This window comes from Hesperophylax consimilis, chromosome 10, assembly GCF_061612785.1.
Source record: "Hesperophylax consimilis isolate HC1 chromosome 10, BYU_Hcon_1.0, whole genome shotgun sequence".
In the NCBI taxonomy this organism is placed as follows: Eukaryota; Metazoa; Arthropoda; class Insecta; order Trichoptera; family Limnephilidae; genus Hesperophylax; species Hesperophylax consimilis.
Window position 1 is genome coordinate 1,143,902 of NC_142845.1, and position 21,677 is coordinate 1,165,578.

At 35.3% G+C, this 21,677-nt stretch overlaps 1 protein-coding gene across 3 annotated transcripts; it reads right to left on the reverse strand.

The window, feature by feature from the left end:
* Positions 1-870: 870 nt before the first annotated feature.
* On the reverse strand, positions 871-20,109 carry LOC149420147 (uncharacterized). Of its 3 annotated transcripts, none has more exons than XM_089636001.1 (2): positions 19,864-20,109; positions 871-2,496 (listed from the first exon to the last, which is right to left on the reverse strand). In XM_089636001.1, the coding sequence occupies exons 1-2, from the start codon at positions 19,951-19,953 to the stop codon at positions 2,299-2,301; spliced, it is 288 nt and encodes a 95-aa protein (XP_089492127.1). In that variant the 5' UTR covers positions 19,954-20,109; the 3' UTR covers positions 871-2,298. The 3 variants fall into 3 exon arrangements, with proteins under 3 accessions (XP_089492127.1, XP_089492126.1, XP_089492125.1); XM_089636000.1 differs by having other exon boundaries at positions 19,855-20,109; XM_089635999.1 differs by having other exon boundaries at positions 19,846-20,109.
* Positions 20,110-21,677: the final 1,568 nt, after the last annotated feature.

Consider the following 21,677-nt stretch of genomic DNA (forward strand, 5'->3'; position numbering starts at 1 on the left):
TTGTGGGGTATAACGGCGCCTTCCGTAATTACTGATTATGTCTATAAATATTTGTTATCTATAAATATTAGTCAATTCAATCGCCCTATAAATCTGAATTTGAAATAAATTGATGACGATGACAATAATAATCAAAACCAATGCACTAATGGCATGTGTTTTAATAATAACAGAACTGGCCCTTAATATTCCTGGCTCCACCTGCTCAGATTCCTGCAGCCCTTATTCGTCTGCAGTCCTCTAGCTTTTTCATCTAATCTTCCACACAGTCAGTTCACCTTTTCTGGGGCGCCCACAAAGACGACTTTTGGCGTCTTGTCACCTGCTAGTCTTTCCATATATGACAATATCTTACATTTCTTAGTACACTTTAGTAATGTTGGCCTCACTGGGCTTACCCGTGCTGAGGCCTTTGAAACCTAATGGTTTCATAATCAATCAAATTTTTGGGTTTGAAACTTTTTGATTCCTGAATCAATAATAATTATTGTAAGTTATGTGATTTTCAATTTGGGAGGAATTAAATTATTGAAAGTTGTGTTAAGTTTATTTTCAATCTGGGGGGAATTCAATTATTGAAAGATGTGTTGAGTTTATTTTCAATCTGGGGGAATTCAATTATTGATAGATGTGTTGAGTTTATTTTCAATCTGGGGGTAATTCAATTATTGAAAGATGTGTTGAGTTTATTTTCAATCTGGGGGGAATTCAATTATTGATAGATGTGTTGAGTTTATTTTCAATCTGGGGGGAATTCAATTATTGAAAGATGTGTTGAGTTTATTTTCAATCTGGGGGGAATTCAATTATTGAAAGTTGTGTTAAGTTTATTTTCAATCTGGGGGGAATTCAATTATTGAAAGACGTGTGCTCATTTTATTAATTTTTATTTAAATAATTAAGGTTAACAAAATTAAGATTTCATACAAATATTTAAAAAAACATTTTTTATCATTAAGAGTATATAAAATCACTTAAAACTATTAGGATTTAGAGTATTAGAATATAGCTCAAGTAAAACAGGCTTTCTTTGTAATGCAGGACTCTTAAAAGTAGTATAAAAATAATAATTTGTCCAATTAAGATTACTGAATTTTTAATTACATAATAATTTTGAGTGCTAGGTTAGGTTAGGTTAGGTCCTGGCTGTGAAAGAGATAATATTATGCATAATCAAATTAAATTTTAATTGATTCTATTATTTATAAATAATATTAATAAAATTGATTAGTTCTGTTTAAGTTGCAACTAGCCAGAACGTACACAAATCTACTTGAGTACAAACACAACGGAAACCCTGCTTTAAAATATAAAAACAAATTAAACATATTTAAGTATATTGGCACTAACTTTTAAATTATCTTTTACTACTAAGCTTTTAAAATATCATAAATAAACTTCTTACAAATTAGGATATGATCATATGATGCATAAATACTGTACATTTCCACTAAAATTAAAAAATACATCCAGCTTCTACAATAACTATTTTTTTATAATTATTCACAATAACATGTGCGGTTCCAAAAGGCAAATTGACTATATTCTGATTGATTCTATTTTGTGATTATTTAAACACATCAACATGTTTCATTGTGGAAGATTTTAAGATCATAGTTCCTAAGAATTTAGAAAGGTAGAAGCCGCTCCAGTTGAGATTATATTTACAATGATCTCATATGTATTCTGTATAATCAAGGATAATTAAGTTTAAAACAGAGAAATTGAGGTAGAAAGCATTTTGTTAAGAAAAAAATACTTAATTTTCATTAAAACTATTTCCAGACAGAAAATTAAATTAGTCACTATAATATTAAAACCTTGTTATTTGGTTTGAGAAAAATATCAAGAGGAAATTGAAAGGTTTGCTTACTGTACGAATGAAAAACATATTTATTTGTGTATTTTATTTCGCTAAGTAGTTTATTTAAGTAGTTTTCCGTGATGTTTTTATCTTTCTCTTGATATTTTTCTCTAACAAACAAAGTCTCAATTTAGGCTTGCTGCTGATTGATCCGTTGTAACCTCTCTCACATTCACAAAAACGAAGTATGCAACAGAAATAAAGGTTACAACAAAGCTCTTAGCAGATAAAGTCATTAAAATAAAAATAAAATAATTTAGTCCATAAAATTGAGCGCAAATCTGCAGGTTCTTATAGTATGTTGTATCCAGCTTAGCCTATCTGCCACAGATAAGTCGAGCCGTCGAGAACAGAGACATTGGCCGAGAGATTGTGGGCAGCCTTGGCCATGGGGAGGAATATTGGAGACCTCGCGTCCACTGGGAGTTCAGCGATCATGAGTTGGTCTCCTGTTTCCTGCAGTGGTAGACGTAGGCACTAGCGGACAGGTCGTCGTGGGTCCGCATGCACTTCTGTGTGGGCGGGCACTCGCAGCTCTCATTGCGCACGTAGTACTCCAGCTTACGCGACAGCGGGAAGTAGACGGCGTAGCCGCACGGGCACTCGGGGCCTGGGGGCTTCTTCACTTTCGGCTGTGGACAAACAAAACATACTAATTAGTTTACTTTTATTTTAAAACGGTTACTTAATACAGTTATAAAGCTTTAAATTCGTGAATATACATAGCTAAAGTCATTTCAAGCAATATTTCTATAATGAGAGTATTTTCCACTCTGATAAAACAGTATCTATATTTCGTTATTATTTACTGTCGGATTGTCGCTTTACTATCACACTGTCAGATTCCCGCAAATAGAGTTACATGAAACTGTCAGATTCCCTCGAATAGAGTTACACGAAACTGTCAGATTCATGCGAATAGAGTTACATGAAACTGTTAGATTCCCGCGAATAGAGTTACATGAAACTGTCAGATTCCGGCGAATAGAGTTATCTTTACATATGCGACGAGAAAAAGTGAAGAGCTATTATTTATGTATTAACGAAACCCGCAAGACGACGCCTGAAACTGAAACCATATCTACACACACCTGTAATTTAGGTGGTTTTACTGAAACCCGCTAAAAGAATGAGTAGGTATCATTCCTTTATCCTTACCTAACTTAAACCTTCATTACTTACAAATACCTCATTTTTTAAAGAATACACTGATTAGTTATAATTTCTAGACTATACACTTATTGGCCGATCAGCCACGAGTCCTTCCTTCATCAAAATTTTATTTAAAAAGTATTACTAAGTATTAGTTATTTCTCGCGAAAAATAACTAGTACTTAATTAACTTGACTAACTTGTCAAGATGCAAACTGAGACATTTTGTTTATATAGAATAAAAAACATTTCAAGTACCTACATAATCGTCTTGTAAAATATTATTATACGTCACACGTAGGTAGATACCAATCGACGGAACGAGAACAAAATGGTTAGGTACCTACTGCGGATTATCTGTATATATTTAAATAAATGTTTCTTTGTCCAATATGGACTCGAAAACTAATGGACCGATTTTGTTGAAAATTTCAAAATTTGTGGTAAAATGTGACGTGAGTGATAGACGCAGAAAGAGGCCGAAAAAATAGTCATTGGCTGAATGGAATGTTACTTCATTCATAAAACAGGTCCCTGGTCCATTCAAGATCGGGCAGGCATTGATGTACTGGGCACTGGGCAGTAGTGGGCAGTGGGCAGTGGGCAGCCATTCTTTAAGTCGGTGGAATGGGGCTCTCCATCATTGATAGTAGGTAATAATTGTGAGGGTTTCATAACAAGACTCGCGATACTCCGGACATTTCAAAGCTCTTTTTACCAATTGAACAATTATTTTTTTGGAAAAAATCAACCCGTAAAAATTAAGTTTTATTTTTATTTTACACTGATTTTGAAATGTCTTTTAAAACTTATGACAGAGGATTGTAACCTTCCTTCCCAGAGACCGGAGTCGACCGCGCTAACAACCTCACCAAATGCTGATCAGATAGGACCGACATTTATTTCTGCTGTAATGTCATCCGATTAGTATGCGTACGTGATTGCCGCCAAAAGTTAATATAATGACCGGTCAGTGGTTGAGTGGGCATAGCGTTTGGGTCTCACCCGAGCGTCGCGTGTTCGATTACTCGGCTGGCTAAGTCCTCCATCACAACACAAGCAACATTTTCGGCTTTCTGTGGTGGTAGTAGGAGATTTTCAAACATTGTTGGGTTATTCGTAACCCGGGAATGTTTGTCTTTCTTTTTAAAAAAAAAAAAAAAAACTGCATTTTCAGCAACCAGTCTATCTGTTGAGTTTCAGCTCGATCGGATGTCGGGAAGTGGGATAATGTCCGCTCCCAACATTTGCATTAAATCATTCCCGAAAACAAAAATCAAATTCAAATAGATGTAAGTATTGAAAACATAAAGTCGAATCTTGTTTTACTTTTTCACAGCTGTTTGAAATGACATTGCGAGCTTAAAATACTTCCGATGACCTAGATATTCCAAACTCCACTGTTTACTTAATGGGCTTGCGTTAAAACACCGCACTAATCAGCAGTAACAACGTGTATCAACAATGATCGCCGTCATTTGAAAACTGTCGTTGATCGATGGCACTGACTTATCACGTGACACACAAGTCCTGTAGGTAGGTACTGTAGTCGGCCTTGGACATTTTCATCTTATCGCTACATAACACGTATCACAGAACATCCGAGTGCTCCAATTACAGTAGGTACCTACAAACTACCCAGACCCGGCACTTACGAGTCTTACTACTTACAACTTACAAGTACAGAGTACGCCGACTACAATTATTGCTGTTGATAAAAAAAGTACTTATAATATGATCGTTCCTCCGCGGGGGCACGACTGTAACATCAAAACACTCGTCGTGTTATATTAAATTATATCCGATAAGTTATCTCTTCAAGTACTCACAGTACTTCGCACGGACAAACAGAGGACGAACCGAATGTGTTTAATTTTAGATGCCGTTTTGGAGGCCAGAATAGGTGAGAAAATAATAATAATATTAGACATTTCATGCTACGTATAAACGGCGCGAATTGCCGCTTGTGGTTGATTTGTTCCTTTCCCGTAATTCGTGCCTCGGGTCGCGGAAAATTTGCTCCGTTTATACGAACTCGGGAGTTCCTGCGTATGCAATATCCATCATTTCCAATGATTTTACAAGTACTTATAGCGTAGGCCAGAAGTAGGCCAATGATCATATTAAATTAATTAATTATGTATATTATTTGACAGTGAATTTTATTAGTCATGTTTCCACGGTTAGTGACCTATGGCATACAAATATGGGTTTGTACTAAAACACTCAGCATTGATGATATGTCGTGGAATTTTTTTCCACGCTCTGTTTGAAGAAATGTTTCCGAGGATTGGATGCAAGGGTGTTCTGTTAATTTTGTAAGTCTCAATAAAGTCACTCCTCTGTTCGTTCTTTTAACGTTGTTAATCTTGTTCCTTGAGAGATTACATCTGGAAATGGGATCACACAATATTATGCGAACTAAAAAGTGGAGCTTTTACATATTAAAATCAAAATGTTAACAGGATGACTGTAAGAGAGTTGATGCGGATGAAGCCACTATTGCTGAAATTGCAGACCGTGGCCCAGAATAGGAAGCATTGGAAATGTGTACAGGAGGCGTCCTGTGTCCAGCAAATGGGACACCAGAGAAGATTAACAGAGATGAAGCAAATGATGCCACAATTGCTGAAATGTCAGACCCTGACCCAAAATAGGAAGCATTGGAAATATGTACAGGAGGAGGCCGATAAGTAGCATCTGAATATGGTGAACACTTTGGTAGGGCATACCAGACCACGTTGAGCCAGGTCACAGTGGATCGTGCTTAGAATGTCCCCGAGGACTTGGCGAATCAGCAATTGATTTTATCGCATACCTAAATATTATTGCCCCCAATTTTCTATCTCGGATGATGTCATCCCACAGAGGAAAGAATAAGCCATCAGCTCTCTGAGACGCAATAAGTGATTTAGAACGTATTTTGTGTACTTCATTCATATTTTACAACTTACGATAAATTCGAAGGAGGCAGAATTAATAGGTCCGGTACGTAGTGGCCGGTTTTCGACTTATCTCTTCCAAAAACTTGCTATTTTTCTGTTTTTTATTGACAACTAATTATCGACACAGTCATCAAATGAATTTCTTCGCAATTTCTATATTACGTAAGCACGCGACGGTTACTAATTCAAACAATTCTGAAAATCTGAAAGTTTCAGCGTAAATTATAAAAGATAAAACGAAAAGACACCAATCAAAATGAATTTGAGATATTCGATCAAAAAGTATTACCTAGTTTATTAGGTCAGCATTGAACTACAATTTAAATATAAAAACGAATGTTTGTTTGTGCCCTATAGACTCCAAAACTACTGGGTAGATTTAGCTGAAAAATTTAAAGTTTGTTCTTATTAGTACCAGGAGTGTTTAGATAGTGGTTTAAGTCGTCGGGGACGCCGAGGAAGACTTTATGCATTATTCCTGCACGGAGTCAAAATAAAGTCGATTATAAAGTAACAATGTGGTACACAGTAGTGAATGTTAGAAAAAGTCGAGGACGCCCTAAGAAAACTTCACTCTTATTTCTGCATTAGAAAGAGATATGGAGTCGAGTTATAGTCCAGAAAATGTAGTTTTTTTAACAATACACATATGGAGATGTCCAGAAGTACAGAAGATGTAGATTTTTAACAATAAACATATGGAGATGTCCAGAAGTCCAGAAGATGTAGTTTTTTTAACAATACACATATGGAGATGTCCAGAAGTCCAGAAGATGTTATTTTTAACACTAAAAATGTGGAGATGTCCAGAAGTACAGAAAATGTAGTTTTTTTAACAATAAACATATTTAGATGTTCAGAAGTCCAGAAGATGTAGTATTTTAACAATAAAAATGTGGATTTCATGATATTACGTGAAGTTAATGGTAAAAAGACTCAAATCAAATAATTGGTAAAATGAGGCATGCGTGCTGAACGAAACATGTACTCGTAGTGTGTGGACTATGTATGATTTGGAAGTGAATGGTTGAAGAAGTAGAGGACGCCCGAGGAAGACATGGACGATCAGGTGTAACAAATACTTTTTTTCAAATACAATTATAGTATTTAAACTTTTAAATGGCCTTAACAAAGCAATGCCGGGTACACGTCAGATAGTTGCTTATAAAAGCGCGAATTAGTCAAAATGATCTACTATTCTTGATGAAGGTGTATTTGGCCTGTTCGCAAGAGCCTGAATTATGAGAGTAATTATTGCATAAACATTCTGACTAATCTCAACAGACAGCGTAGAACAACATAATTACCATACATTTAGCGAGTCAGTGAATTATTACGTGTTTTCCAGAAATCGGTTTACGGAAAATATCACTCAGTAAATACATAAACACCAGAATGTAACTACTACTGGTGACGATTAACCTATATCGACGAGTAAACAAAACGACCCAAACTTGCTTCTTCTTTACTTCTTGCATTTACGTCATACTCGTTGTTTTTGTGGACTTTTGTACGTACGAGTACAATCTCTTGTGTCTAAAAATAATTTTACATTAATATGACTTAAATACAAAAAAATACAGAAATCGCGAAGCAAAATTGGGAAATAAGAGCAAAATTCAATATTCTACTAAATTACAAATATTTTTTACATCTACTCTGAGGTTCTTTGGGGATATTATGCGATGGGTCTGTTTAGAAGGAAAGGAGTGAACTTGGGTCTTGAAGAGATCATTTTAGTTGAGGGAGAAATACAAAAACCGGAAAGTCAAGTTTCGACAGCAAAAATTGTCCACCGGTGTCGAAAGAATCAATAGATCCGGTTCTTTAAATCACTTTCATACCAGATATAAATACTATTAAGATAACTAGATGTAATCCACCACGCATAGCTGTGGATCAGTCTGTCTGTGCAGATGAAGAAACAATAGCGCGTCTGGCTTTTACGTCCAACAAATGGCGCTATTTTTTCAAAAAAGCATGTTTGTCCAACAGAAAAGCATGTTTGTACAGCGCACTTGATGTGATTTTTCACAAAAACGGCGCTATACAAATCATCTAAATATTATTATTATTAAAATGAGATAAAAATAATTTGGCATTCTCAGACTATAAAAATATTACCATTCGTTATTTCGGCTACTGGCATTATACCTAGCTCTCTCATTAAAAATTTAGGCGTATTAGATCTATCAAAAAAATTATATATAAAAATGCAAAAATCAGTCATTTTAAATACATGTAGGATAACGAAAGATTTTTTAAATATTTATGTTGAGGGATCAGTAGGATTTATAGGCCCTGTTAGAAGTTCTACCGAGCCGAACCCTCTGATATGAAAATATCTGGAGTCGGTGAATTATTTTCCCATTTGATCTCTGGTGAATTGATATGTTGTTCTTGTATTGTTTTGTATTTATTTTGCTTATATAATGCACTATGCATAATGTTGATTGACTAGATGATCATTTGTGGAAAAGTGTGTGGAAGGGTTTAGTTTTTCCTATAGGGAAGATTTAACCCGGACATAAAATCGGAAAAGAAAACGATTCCAAATATATAGTGATAATTTTTTAGTCATTAATTTACACCACTGCGACATGATGTACGAATGAAGCCAGCACTTCCAGAGCTTTTTCTTTGATGTAGCGAACTTCTAATCAACTTTTTTTGCTGTTTTTGTCGTTAAAACAACGTAAATGTAAACATGTCTCGACCGTTGGACGTACCTACCCATTATAATACAGAAAAAAATAACTATAGGTATCTACTATCAGCTTGTTTACAAGCCGAGCCTTGGATCTCAAGGCCACGAGAGTAGTCTTATTTGAAAACCTTGAGAAATAAATAAAACTCTTCTATTAATAATGATAATGGTTGTTTACGAATTCCCGATCCACTAGAGTTGTCAAAATTACGGTCAATGACTCGGGCAGCCATTTCTTATTTGGCCGTTCATTTGGTAAATATTTTTTTACTCGCTAAAATGTCTCATCACAGATATGGGTCAAATGGTATCCTTAACGATGATGGACATTATTCGATCCAATCATGCCAACGTCAATGATCAATAAATTTCTAAAAACAATTTCGTGACTTGCGAAAACAAAACTATAAAACACTGATTTGATTTTCATTATTTAAGTAGAGTACCGTCCGTAAAGCTTGCCAAGGTTGTTTAGTCGGTAGTGTCGCTAGTGTAGATTTTGTGGATACAAAACTATGGATTTAAAAATAGTTTGTTCATATTCCATAGTTCTCTCTTTGGCCGTTTTGGAAAATTTTCGAAGCCAACCTTTACACTTAGGGGCCGTTCAAGTATTCCCCCCACCCCCCATGTCATCAAAAATAAGCAAAGCAAAGACCCCACTGCCCCCCTATAGTGCTTAAATAATACTTGAACGGCCCCTTACCTATATTTTCTTCAAGGGAGTTATGATTTTTAAATTAACCATGATAATATTAAAAATACTAATTTCGGTTGTGATTCTGTTAATAACTCCTCTAGAACTTGGATTTTTTGAATTAACACGTCATTTTCAAAATTAGAACTGACTGTGGGAACACTTCATCATCATTCTGATTCAAAATAAAGGAGACGCCATATTGTTTTTTCATATTTCATATTTTACCGCTCAATAAGGAAATGTTTTTTGAAGCTTGTGGGAAGCCAAGATAATACCTTGCACACACATCGCTCTTGGGATCATTTTCCCAAAAACGGCGCTACACAAAAATACAAATCATAGGCGCAGTTCGGCCCAGGGCCGACCCTGAAGTCAAGTAGTAAAGCTAGGTTTTAAAAGCTGCATTTTCTACTCCAATATTTTCTTTACTCTTTCTTGCTAACACGCGAGTAATGCAATTAGCCTGACAGCAGGCGTTTCCCGGTTGCACGTTGTTGGATCTAACAAATTAATTTACGCGAGCCGAACTACCGAACTCAACTTATGGGAGAGAAACGCCGCTTGCTGTTGCTTCGTTCTTTTTCCGTAATTTGTGGCTCGACTCGCGTTTCGGTTCGCAAATGTACACATACATTACGTTACGCATCTGCAAGATTGTAAAAATGTAAAATCTTAGAGGACGTATTTAGGTTGTACAACCAGAACGAATGTAGTATCTACAAACGTTTTTATATAAGTTGAGATTGGAAGTTCACGTAAGGTCAGTGTTTATATTATTTACTTAATTTTCAGTCATCATTCAGGAGACATTTGGATTTTTTAAATCATTATTTATAGCTTTTCTTTGTTATTATTTTGATATCATTCTATATCCTTTACAATCTCTGGGGATGTTGTGTGAAGTATATATATTTAAGGCAAGAAAGTAGTGAATCTGTTTCTTGAAAATACCAATATACCAATAGGGTTGATGTATAGGGTTTTCCAATAAGAGGTGTTATTTTGAATAGCCCGCTATTTCGGTAGATTACTTTTAAAGGTTACTTTTAAAGCTGTCATTTATTGAAATTTGACATGTAGAAACTAATAACAATATACGCTTCAACAACCCATTGAAATTATTAAAATTCACTCGAGTGAATCAAATGCAAATCATCTTGAGTGATGAGGCCCATTTCCACCTCGGTGGCTTCGTCAACAAGCAAAATTGTCGCATCTGGGGCTCGGAAACCCCAAGAGTTATTGTTAAAAAGCCTCTCTATCCTCAACGTGGGACTGTTTGGTGCGGTATATGGTCCGGCGGAGTCATTGGACCTTACTTTTTCGAAAATGAGGCTGGAGCAACAGTTACGGTGAATGGATTGCGCTATCGAGAGATGATTAATGATTTTTTATAGCTGGAATTGGATGGTATTGATCTGGACAACGTTTACTTTCAACAACAAGACGGCGCTACGTGTCACACAAACAACGAAACCATTGATATTTTACGGTTGAATATCAAAATAACACCTCTTATTGGAAAACCCTCTATGTTGCAAAAAAACGGTAAGTCATTAATTTAAGCATAAAAAAGCTAAGAATTGATTAAACAAAAACCACGCCATTATGCAATGTCCATTTGAACTTTTATCATAGTACCTACCTAATAAGAATTTGAAGGTCTTGCCTATTTCTTATCATCCAATTCTTATTATTTCCTGAGAAGGTTCTAATCAGAAAAGGAAGTTAGATAAATATTTTTCGCGTAGGTACTTGATCCAAGGCAATAAATTTTGGTTCAATGAACTCCTTAGGGCAAGTACTAGGTCGTGTTTCAATAAACGAACGAAAAATTTCGATAACTTAGGTGTATATATTTGTGTTAACATTGGTGTATATGCATAGCCTGGATCTATGTTAACATTGGTGTATATGCATAGCTTGGATCTATGTTAACATTGGTGCATATGCATAGCCTGGATCTATGTTAGAATTGGTGTATATGCATAGCCTGGATCTATGTTAGAATTGGTGTATATGCATAGCCTGGATCTATGTTAGAATTGGTGTATATGCATAGCCTGGATCTATGTTAGAATTGGTGTATATGCATAGCCTGGATCTATGTTAGAATTTGTGTATATGCATAGCCTGGATCTATGTTAGAATTGGTGTATATGCATAGCCTGGATTTATGTTAGAATTGGTGTATATGCATAGCCTGGATCTATGTTAGAATTGGTGTATATGCATAGCCTGGATCTATGTTAGAATTGGTGTATATGCATAGCCTGGATCTATGTTAGAATTGGTGTATATGCATAGTCTGGATGTTAATGATATTTAAAAAAAATATTTAGCCGATCTCCACATTTCTCATAGATCATAAATGGTTTTACCACACATACCCCTCAGGGATCTACTTTCCACAGCATTCAGTCTACTTTCATCCTTCCTTTGCCAGCTACATGCCTCACTGCCATACATCAGGGTAGGTAACAGCACTGAATTGTGCACTGCTAGCTCGTATTACTAATTAAAAAAATAATAATACATACATTTTATCGCTTGTCTGACGTGTTTTACACTTATCAGTTCCAATTGTGAAAATGAAAAGTTCATTAAACGGGGATGAATAAGTTTACGGATTACGCAGGAACCTGTTCATGCTTGATCATTTCAAAACCATTTGAATTTACTTGAATTTTAAAAATTTTGATTCATATTACCGGGATTACCGGTTGACATCGCGCTTGGGTCCCACAATAAATTCGGTCCAATTCCTCGGCTGGCTAAGTCCTCCATCACAACACAAGCAACATTTTCCGCTTTCTGTGGTTGTAGTAGGAGATTTTCAAATATTGTCAGGTTATTCGTAACCCGGGAATGTTTGTCTTTCTTTGTAAATAAAAAAAAATATCAGAATACAAGAGGGTAATAAAGGGTAATTTTGCGTTGCGTCTTCACGCTTACATGAAAAATTCACCCCGTTAAATAATAACGAACCATCAATCAATCCTCGCTCAACGGAGGCAACACTTGACAGGACAGGTAACGAGGTACATAATCAATTGTAGGTAGGAGGTAGCAAGCGGCAAGTGGCAAGGTAGGTAACTAACCGAGGAGACAGAGAACAAGCCAGGCTGGCTAGACCCCCGGCAACGGCCAGATGGGCGGGTGCCGCTAATTGCAGTGACTCACCTCACTCACCTGGACCAACGAGACGGAGAGTGACTCGTCTCGGACAGTAAAACTAATTACGAGGAGAAATGCCGTCTGCATACTTCGGAGTGCAGTATGCAGACAATTCTTGCCCACTACCATCGGGAATTTTTCTGAGAAGATCTTTTAAATAAATAAAAACAAGTATTGTAACCATTGGTAGCAAAAAAAAGTGCGTTTCGCGAACTACAGGGTTTTCCAATATAGGTGTTATTTTGATATTCAATCGTAAAAGATCAATGGTTTCGTTGCTTGTGTGGCACGTAGCGCCGTCTTGTTGAAAGTAAACGTTGTCCAGATCAATACCATTCAATTCCGGCCATAAAAAATCATTAATCATCTCTCGATAGCGCAATCCATTCACCGTAACTGTTGCTCCAGCCTCATTTTCGAAAAAGTAAGGTCCAATGACTCCGCCGGACCATAAACCGTACCAAACAGTCACACGTTGAAGATAGAGAGGCTTTTCAACAATAACTCTTGGGTTTTCCGAGCCCCAGATGCGACAATTTTGCTTGTTGACGAAGCCACCGAGGTGGAAATGGGCCTCATCACTCAAGATGATTTGCATTTGATTCACTCAAGTGAATTTTAATAATTTCAATGCGTTGTTGAAGCGTGTATCGTTCCATTTTTATTAATGGCGTAGTTTCTACTTGTGAAATGTTAAAAAATGACAGATTCTAAAGTAACATCTACCGAAATAGCGGGCTATTCAAAATAACACCTCTTATTGGAAAACCTGTATAATGGTACTTATATATTTGCGAACCGAGCCAAGAATTACGGGAAAGGAAAAAAGCAACTGCAAGCGGCGTTTCGCGCCATTTGCTCTTGCTTCGTTCCTTTCCCATAAGTTGAATTTCAGTTATTCTTATATCAGGATTTTATAATATCCAGCCATCAAAGCCATTATTTTTATGAAACTGCTACAAGTGTCGCAAATATATTGCGAATCGCGCGTACACACCAAGCGCATCACTTGCATTGCTTGGTAGTTTGTTTTGGCGTAGCTTGGTGACAGTGCCTTATCTCTTTTTATCTATTATCATCAGGCGTTATGGATCTTTGTCATACCAATGAGAGTGTGATTTATATTAACTCCACACGGAAGCATGTTTGGGAATGCTGTGTGGAGGGTATTTTTGAGAAGTATAAGTAAGGGTTATGAAGAAGGAACAAACCGAGGCAAGTGATGTTGACAGTTGAGCAGTAAAGTAGACAGAATACTATCTGTCCTTATGGATAAAAATGACTATTGCTTATTAATTAAGAATCTCTTCAAATTATTGGTAATCCGGCTTAAAATGGGATTGCATAAGTTACGAGTGAATTAATAAGTTTCCTGATAAACTTTTAGTAAATTATGAATATATTATCACGATGTCGGAACACGTGTTAACGAATATCAGAAGATATTTTTTTGATAAATTCGAATTATTATCATAATTTTGATGAATTCAAAATTATGTTTTGACCTTATTACCAATAATTTGACGAGATTATTAATAAATAAACAATACTCCTTTTCTCCGTGTGTTCACCGCTATACCCTTGGCGCACCTTCCATCGAAATACCGGTAAAGCGAACACAGATTTATCGCCTGGCGTCTATATTCTAAAGATACCAATCTTTCAAGTAAGATAGGGAATTTATCAAATAATTTGGCTGGTTTTACTCAGAGTTAAAATTTTTTTCTAAGAATTTATCGACCAGTTATACTAATCAGAAAGAGTTATAATACAAAGTGTCCGGGTGTAAATTGCGGTAACTTCGGGGGTGATTCTTCATCATAGTACAAGTAAAAAAAAGATTAACACATTTTTTCGAAATTTCAACGTTTTAACGTAGTTTTTAGATAAAAAAAGTTGAGTTGTTTGTATTAGAAATTAATGATTCTTCAATGGAAAAATATTTTTGCATTGGAAAGTAAACATTTAAATTTCTAAAAAAGGTATTTAACCTTTTTACTTCTACTATCATGTAGAATCACCTCCCAAAGTTAGTGCACTTTAGCCCCGACACCCTTATTTATTTATCGAAGATTTCATTAATTGATAACAACAAATAGTAAATCGATTTTAAAGATTTTAGATTCAATTTTTATCAAATGACCTATTCATTATAATATAATAATGTTACCCGCCAAATTAAATATGAAATACATATTTGTATTTCTTCAATTTTTGCACACCGAAGTGTGGATACGGGCTAATGTCTGAGCATAACGTAAAGATGTTAATTGTTGCACCTTTGACGTCTACTGCAGTTGGGTAGGGATATAATGGTGTTTATTACCGATTGCAGTTGAATGACCTGGCCTACTACCTACTAGGTAACTACTAACTACTATAATAGCTAGGCAGGTACCTCCTCCAGTGCGTGTTGATTCTTGAGACAAGTGGCAAATTGCTTGTCAGGGAAAACTTTTCAAGTCAACACTATTTGACGTGCTGTAAACACTGAATGTTTATTTAGTTCGATATACTTGTTGATATTATAGATGCAAAAATCTTGAAAAAAATTTTTTGTAAAGTTACCTCTGAGATTGTAATCGCGGGGTAGAGAGTGGAAGATATGAAAACTACCTTCTAATTAATTGTTCTTGAATAACTGCTTTAGTAGTGCTAGCATAACTTACCCCTCAGTTAAAGTCAATCATAAGGAGATGATGGAAGTGTACGTTTTTTAAAATATTGTATTTATTCTCTAAAATAGTTTTTAACGGGTTTTTGTGTTTTGTAACCATCATTCCAGGCACATGTACGGCGAAAACTTACCTATGCAAATATTGCTAATTTATTAAGAATCTCTTAAAATTATTCGTAATTAGATTAAAAACGGGATTGCAGGGCCTTAACGAATGCATTGATAGGTTTCCTGATAAAATTTTAGTAATGTATTGTCAGAAACAAAATATAAACATTTTCGCATTTCGTCATTACAAATTGTCAGGTTCACGAACATGTGTTCCGACATTATTACGAATTTACTAAAAGTTTATCATGAAATGTCCTGCAATGCCGTTTTTAACCAAATTACCAATTAACTTGAAGAGATTCTTAATAAGTTAGCAATACCCATTATTCTCCGTGTGCCCTTTGTTGAAGCGATCAGTTAGTTTCAGACTTAATTTTTTTCTGAAAAAATCGAGACGAACGCAGGAAGATACTAGATACCCATTTCAAAATCTATGGATTTACAAAATAGTTAGTTCTTTCGAGAGTACCTCTTAAGGTAACCAGCACAGATAAGGTTTTTTTCACAGATAGAGTTTTTTGCCAAATGAAAAATACTTTCTGAAGCGTTGCTACCTTGGAACCTATCACGTATGGTAATTGATTTTACATCATTTGTGGGTGTTTCAGGTGTATCAGATGTTTAAAACATAGAGCTACAATTAGAGTCGCCACTGCGTGAAACTTGTTCCACTATTAGATAACTGCTGATTGGATTCGATAGTTCTAGTTAGCTTTGGGAGAGTTGGAGGTCAGTGAAGGTAAAAAAGCAGAACCTATTTCTTGGCTTCATGTCTCATCTAAATATAATACATCGATGGTTTATAATAGTGATCACATAATGATATACAAGCCTGTATTGGTAACTCTAGCGTCTACTAGAAGAGATAGCTAGCGTCTACTAGTATAGATAGTATATCTACGTCAGAGAATGCATCGGCTGCATGCTGCATAGCTGCATAGGCCGGCGTAGACACCTTGGTGCCGACGTGTGTCACGCCACGCGGACCACGTGGTCGTGCTCCGTGTGGCCGGCCACACGCGGCCCGTCAACCACGCAGCCGAGCTTTAAAATAGACCGACACTAAACTCATTTTACTATATCGATACCTACATTAAAATGAAATAAATTCATAACTGTATAGGTGCGTAATCTTGTATAAACTACCTATAGCTTATAACATCTGTTTATTAAGAGCAGCTAGAACCGTCTAACGGTGAGCTCTTGTGTCATGAAATTTGTGTAGCTTTTTCTGTTTGGTATTTGTTTCTAGGTCAAAGCAACTATTTTGAGCTAACAGCGTTGGATTAATTTAAATAGAACATGTTTACTGCTGTAGAAATGAGGTCTTTGAGACCTATGTGTGGTAAAACCACGTATGATCGTGTGAGAAATGTGGAGGTTTGCAGGGAATACAAGGTTCATGTTAGCGTAATGAGTAAGATTAAGAAAGGGATGCTTAGATGGTCTGGAGTGTAAGGTGGTAGAAGTCGGGGACGTCCGAGGAAGACATGGCACGTGAGCCAAACACTTGAGTGGGGCCATGTAAAAGTCAGACACTTATTTAAGTTAAGAAAGTGAAATGTAAAATTTGTTTAAACTTAAAAAAAATAAAATAAAAAAGAATAACATAAGAGTACGAATGAATGTGAATGAGGCAAGGAGTGTATGACAAGACCGAATTGCTTGAGAGGAAACGGCGTGACTTTAGTTAGTTAATCAGGCATTAAGTAAGTTTATCATTTTATTAATTGAAGGCCTGCTATTTGAAGAGTTTATAACATTTAAACAAAATGTTTATTGAACAGTAACTGCAAATAATTAGGATCAATAATCGTAACATTTAATAGTTCTGTTATTATTAATTGGAATTCATTATTAGAAAAGGTACCGATTAAAAATTTTGAAAGTAGGCCAAAGCCGCGTAGTAACAATATTAATAAACAATCAATAATCATCGTTGATTAAACTTCTTAGAAACATTGCAGTCAGCTAAAAAAAACTAGAACACATATTGAAAAAGTTGTTAAAGTTTTGTAAAATTATGATTATATTCATCTGCATAAACTATTATTGCAGTCGTGTGTTTCGTAACATGCTTTTAGTACATTGACATTAATCTAATCTGAATGCAAGTACAGTTAAATGTCGATTATCCGGAGTTCAATACATTAGCCACGAGTTTGAACTAAGGGGATCCCGACGATCTCAGCGATTAGAATATTGAAAATTTGTGAATATAAAAAAAAAATAAAATAAAAATCGCAAAGTATCTACTTATGTGTTCATTGTTTTATGTTTTATTAAATAATGCTACTGATAAATTTGGGAAACCATTTCGGGTACCGCCGCCCCGTAAACCATTTATTGGATAATAACCATAACCAGTTCGGGAGAGGCTGGTTTGGGGAGACCCTTTAACCTATCCAGCTGATCTCTCGACCCATCGCCTTGCGCCGCAGTGGGAGGGATAGATTCATGCGTCTATCACTTCTGGACGTACTGATCCCTAGATTCCTTTTCACCCTTATACCTGTTTCCTTCACCATCCCCAAAGATGACATATCCCCCGAATGAAAATAATTTTTTTCAAGGCCTACTGTGTTATCGTAAAAAAATGTCAATTAATTGTGGAAAATTTCACGAACTTTCAATACCGTTATATGAAGATTAAAACTACCATACATTTTTATTTGTAAAGCGGTACACCGATTTAAGTAGAGAAGTTATTGGTGGACACGTTTAATTGATTATTTATTATTAATTTATGTGCAAACATTACGAGGTAATTAAGACAAATGAATATGGATTAGATCTTTAATTACATTACTTGCACAAAAGATGCTACGAATGACCTAACAATACATTAAAAACTCCTTCAGTCTCACTCACTATAAGCGGAAAATCTTTCTTAGTTAACATAGAAACCTAACGAAACCCACGGTGCATTTGTCCACTTAGCTTTAATCGGTCGCAAAACATCGCATAAAAGTTTTGTGAAAGCTCTATAACATTTTATTACGAATAACGATGCTAAATTACAAGACATGTGTCTATCCGTTATCCGTTATTCGTTATCCGTTACAAGTTAAGTCGTTACAGGGTAATCTAGCGGAGCGATAACCGCGATTCGTTGACAATGCAAAATAGTTCCTTTATGAATTGAACGTGATTCGACGTATAAAGGGCGAGGGTGCGCACGTGCAGTAGCAGGGGCAAGTTCACTATCTCTAGTTAACATCACCAGCCACCTACTATTTCTATAGCCACGTGGAGGCACACGTGTCACTGAACGCAATCACTAGCAAGGTTGCATCAGATGCAGTGAACACATTATGCAGGAAGGTACATCTAGCAGTGTAAGGAGAGTGGCTCGTTATGTGGGACGCAAAAAGGATTCATAAAAGCTAGACAGTTGAATATTTTTATGATATTATATAGATATAGATACGTACCCGCCGTTGCTAGACTTTTCTCTACTTTATATAAATACAATACGCAAATATACATATAAACTTTCCGGAAGAAATTCTACCAAAATCCGTCACGTAGTTTAGAAGAACTAAACGCAGTCAGACACGGATAGCGACTTTATTTTAGTTATAATAGAGATATTAATACGCTGTCTGGATGACGATTCTGAACCCAATATTTTAAACCAATGTGTATAGAGAGAGAATATATAATACGCATTACAGTTTTATGTCGTTTATGAATATATCGGAAAAAACTAAGTAGTTATAATAGTAATTACATTATTGATTAAGTCTTCTGTGATAAATTTAAAAAAATTATTAAATTGACAATTTCCAATTTTTAATTTCTAATAAGTTTGTTTTGCTTCAAAATCTTTCGTTCTTATCAGTTCCTAGGTAAAGTGAACTAATGTCAATGAATATTGCGTCATATCATACAAAACGACGTCAGTTCATAGGTAGTACGTTACACAAGTTAAACTGAAAAAAATCATTATTTCACAGCGAAAAAAATTCAACAAAAATAATAACGCTTTTGGAATAATTTTAATTATTTCATTTGGGTCAGTTGTGTCCCGGAATTTTAACAATTTAATTTAAAAGTTAATTGAAAGTTTTGTGAAGGTTCTATTCATGTTCTGTTATTACATCAGTATTGGTGCTTCGCAGAACTAAAATAATTATTTATTTATTTATTTAAACGCCATAAAATGGCTTTTACAATAGAGTGATTACAGAACAAGTAATACGTACACAAAAATATTGTTGCAAGTGATACAGTTGTTAATAGAAGTGCAGTTAAACAATACATAATTAAAAGAAATATCTACTAGTATAGAATAATAACAGAATATAATATTATATATAATAACAGAACTTTAATATGACTTTCCCAAAACTTGAAAATTAACTTCTTAATTTGAAGAATTGTTAAAATTCTGTGAAACATCTGGCCTCTAATCATGTGTAGTAAAATGAATTGACGTACATATATCACGAAGACAACAGAAAGTCAAAATAAATAAAAAAATAGATTTTAAATAAAATAGTAATTTACCTCAGCTACCTTGTCTGCCTTGTCGAGGTTCATGCCACTGGCTGCTGTCATCATCAGGGCTGCGACCACCACCACCACCAGGAAAGCACTGCTGAATTTGATCGACATCTTCACAATCTTTCAAACCGAAAGAAAATTCTCAAAAACCTGACGCTTCTCGGAAAATTGGAACTGAGCAGAAATCGAAAACTCGATCAGAAAATTTTCAGAGCGCGGGAAATGACGAGGTAATTCGCGAACTTGTGCCGTTACAAACACTACACAGGCATTGAATAAACATATTTCTCAGCTCCCGCTTATATAGCCGCGATACCGCCCCTCACCCCCTCCACACCCCCTCGCCCTACAGCCCGCGCCAGCATGTATGATTCATATTATTTTATTCTATTTCTCTGGAATTGGCCAATTTCTCGGATCATAGAGGATTTTATGGAAAAGTTTGCTAGTGTAATAATGCAACAATACTATGTAATAAAACTAGGCTTATTTTTTTTAGATTTAGACGAGGAATTAAGAAATAAACGAACGTAAAGTAAAATATTTATTTATAGATGTTGCAGGCTGAGAAATGGTTCAGATTTGTGGTATAAATTTTCAGGAGTGAAAAAGTAACGGATCTTGAAAATACTTCAAACTAATTAACTAGTTAGGTGCTGCGGGTTGATATTAAATAACGTTTTCAACTTCATTATCGGTTATAACTGTTGATTAATTTGAGGCTAACTGAGAATTTTAATTAGTTAGAAGTTGTACAAGTTAAATTTTGGCCAGCAAATGTAATAATTTTTATTTTACAATTCCTTACAAATGTTGAAAAGAATGTGACATTACTGGGATTACACCCCGTTCTAAAGTCACATTGTACATGGTTTTGTGTGTTAATTGTAAATTTAGGTAAGTTTTTTTGTAAGTATGTTAATTTTTTGTAGTTTTTGTAAGTGTGTTTAAAAGAACGATAGAACCCAATGAAAATTATAAAGCAAAATTATAGAAGAAAAACGTAATCATTGTTAGGTGGCAACATTACATCTATATTCCTTCTTCCCGCCACCATAATGCATATCACTAATCCTTGTTAGGTGGCAACATTACATCTATATTCCCCCTTCCCGCCACCATAATGCATGTCACTAATTCTTGTGTGGTAGGTAGCAACATTTTTTTTTAAAATGAAAGATATACATTCCCGGGCTACGAATAACCTGACAATTTGAAAATCTCCTACTACCACCACAGTAAGCGGAAAATGTTGCTTGTGTTGTGATGGAGGACTTAGCCAGTCGAGGAATTGAACACACTACGCTTGGGCGGGATCCAAACGCGATGTCAACTCAGCCACCGATCGGTCAAAACTTACATCATATTAAATATTACATCTATATTCATCCTCCCCGCTTTCATAATATATATCTTAATACTTCTTTTGAAGTCGGTTATTTTTTAATGGTTTTTATTGCAAAAGGAAAGATATTAAATAATATATTGCAAATTTCTCTGCTCTAAAGTCGTTTTAATGGCAGGTCGGTGTAATGAATGTTGAAATCATGATATTATGAATCAATTATTTTGTGTGTGCAAAGTTATCCTGGTTTTTGAATGTGTAAATTAACATATCTTTTGAATATAATTGTTTCAGAGACATTAAATTCAGGCCATTAAAAACAGTCTCTAGGGTTCTGATGGAGAATTATTTATTAAGAAATATATATATTTTAATATATTACTAGGTACTAGTCTCAAGTGGTCAGAACTTCTTCATGGGATTGGAATTAGGTTAGGGCCGGTATATCAGTGTACTCAGGATTTTTATCAGTCGGCTTGTCAGGATTCCT

What these genes read in the sequence shown, in the direction of transcription:
- LOC149420147 (XM_089635999.1), bottom strand. Translation starts at nt 19,953, where the DNA reads ATGTCGATCAAATTCAGCAGTGCTTTCCTGGTGGTGGTGGTGGTCGCA. An exon ending in AGGCAGACAAGGTAGCTGAG is followed by an intron (nt 2,497 to 19,845) that starts GTAAATTACTAT and finishes GTTTGTCCACAG; the next exon opens with CCGAAAGTGAAGAAGCCCCC.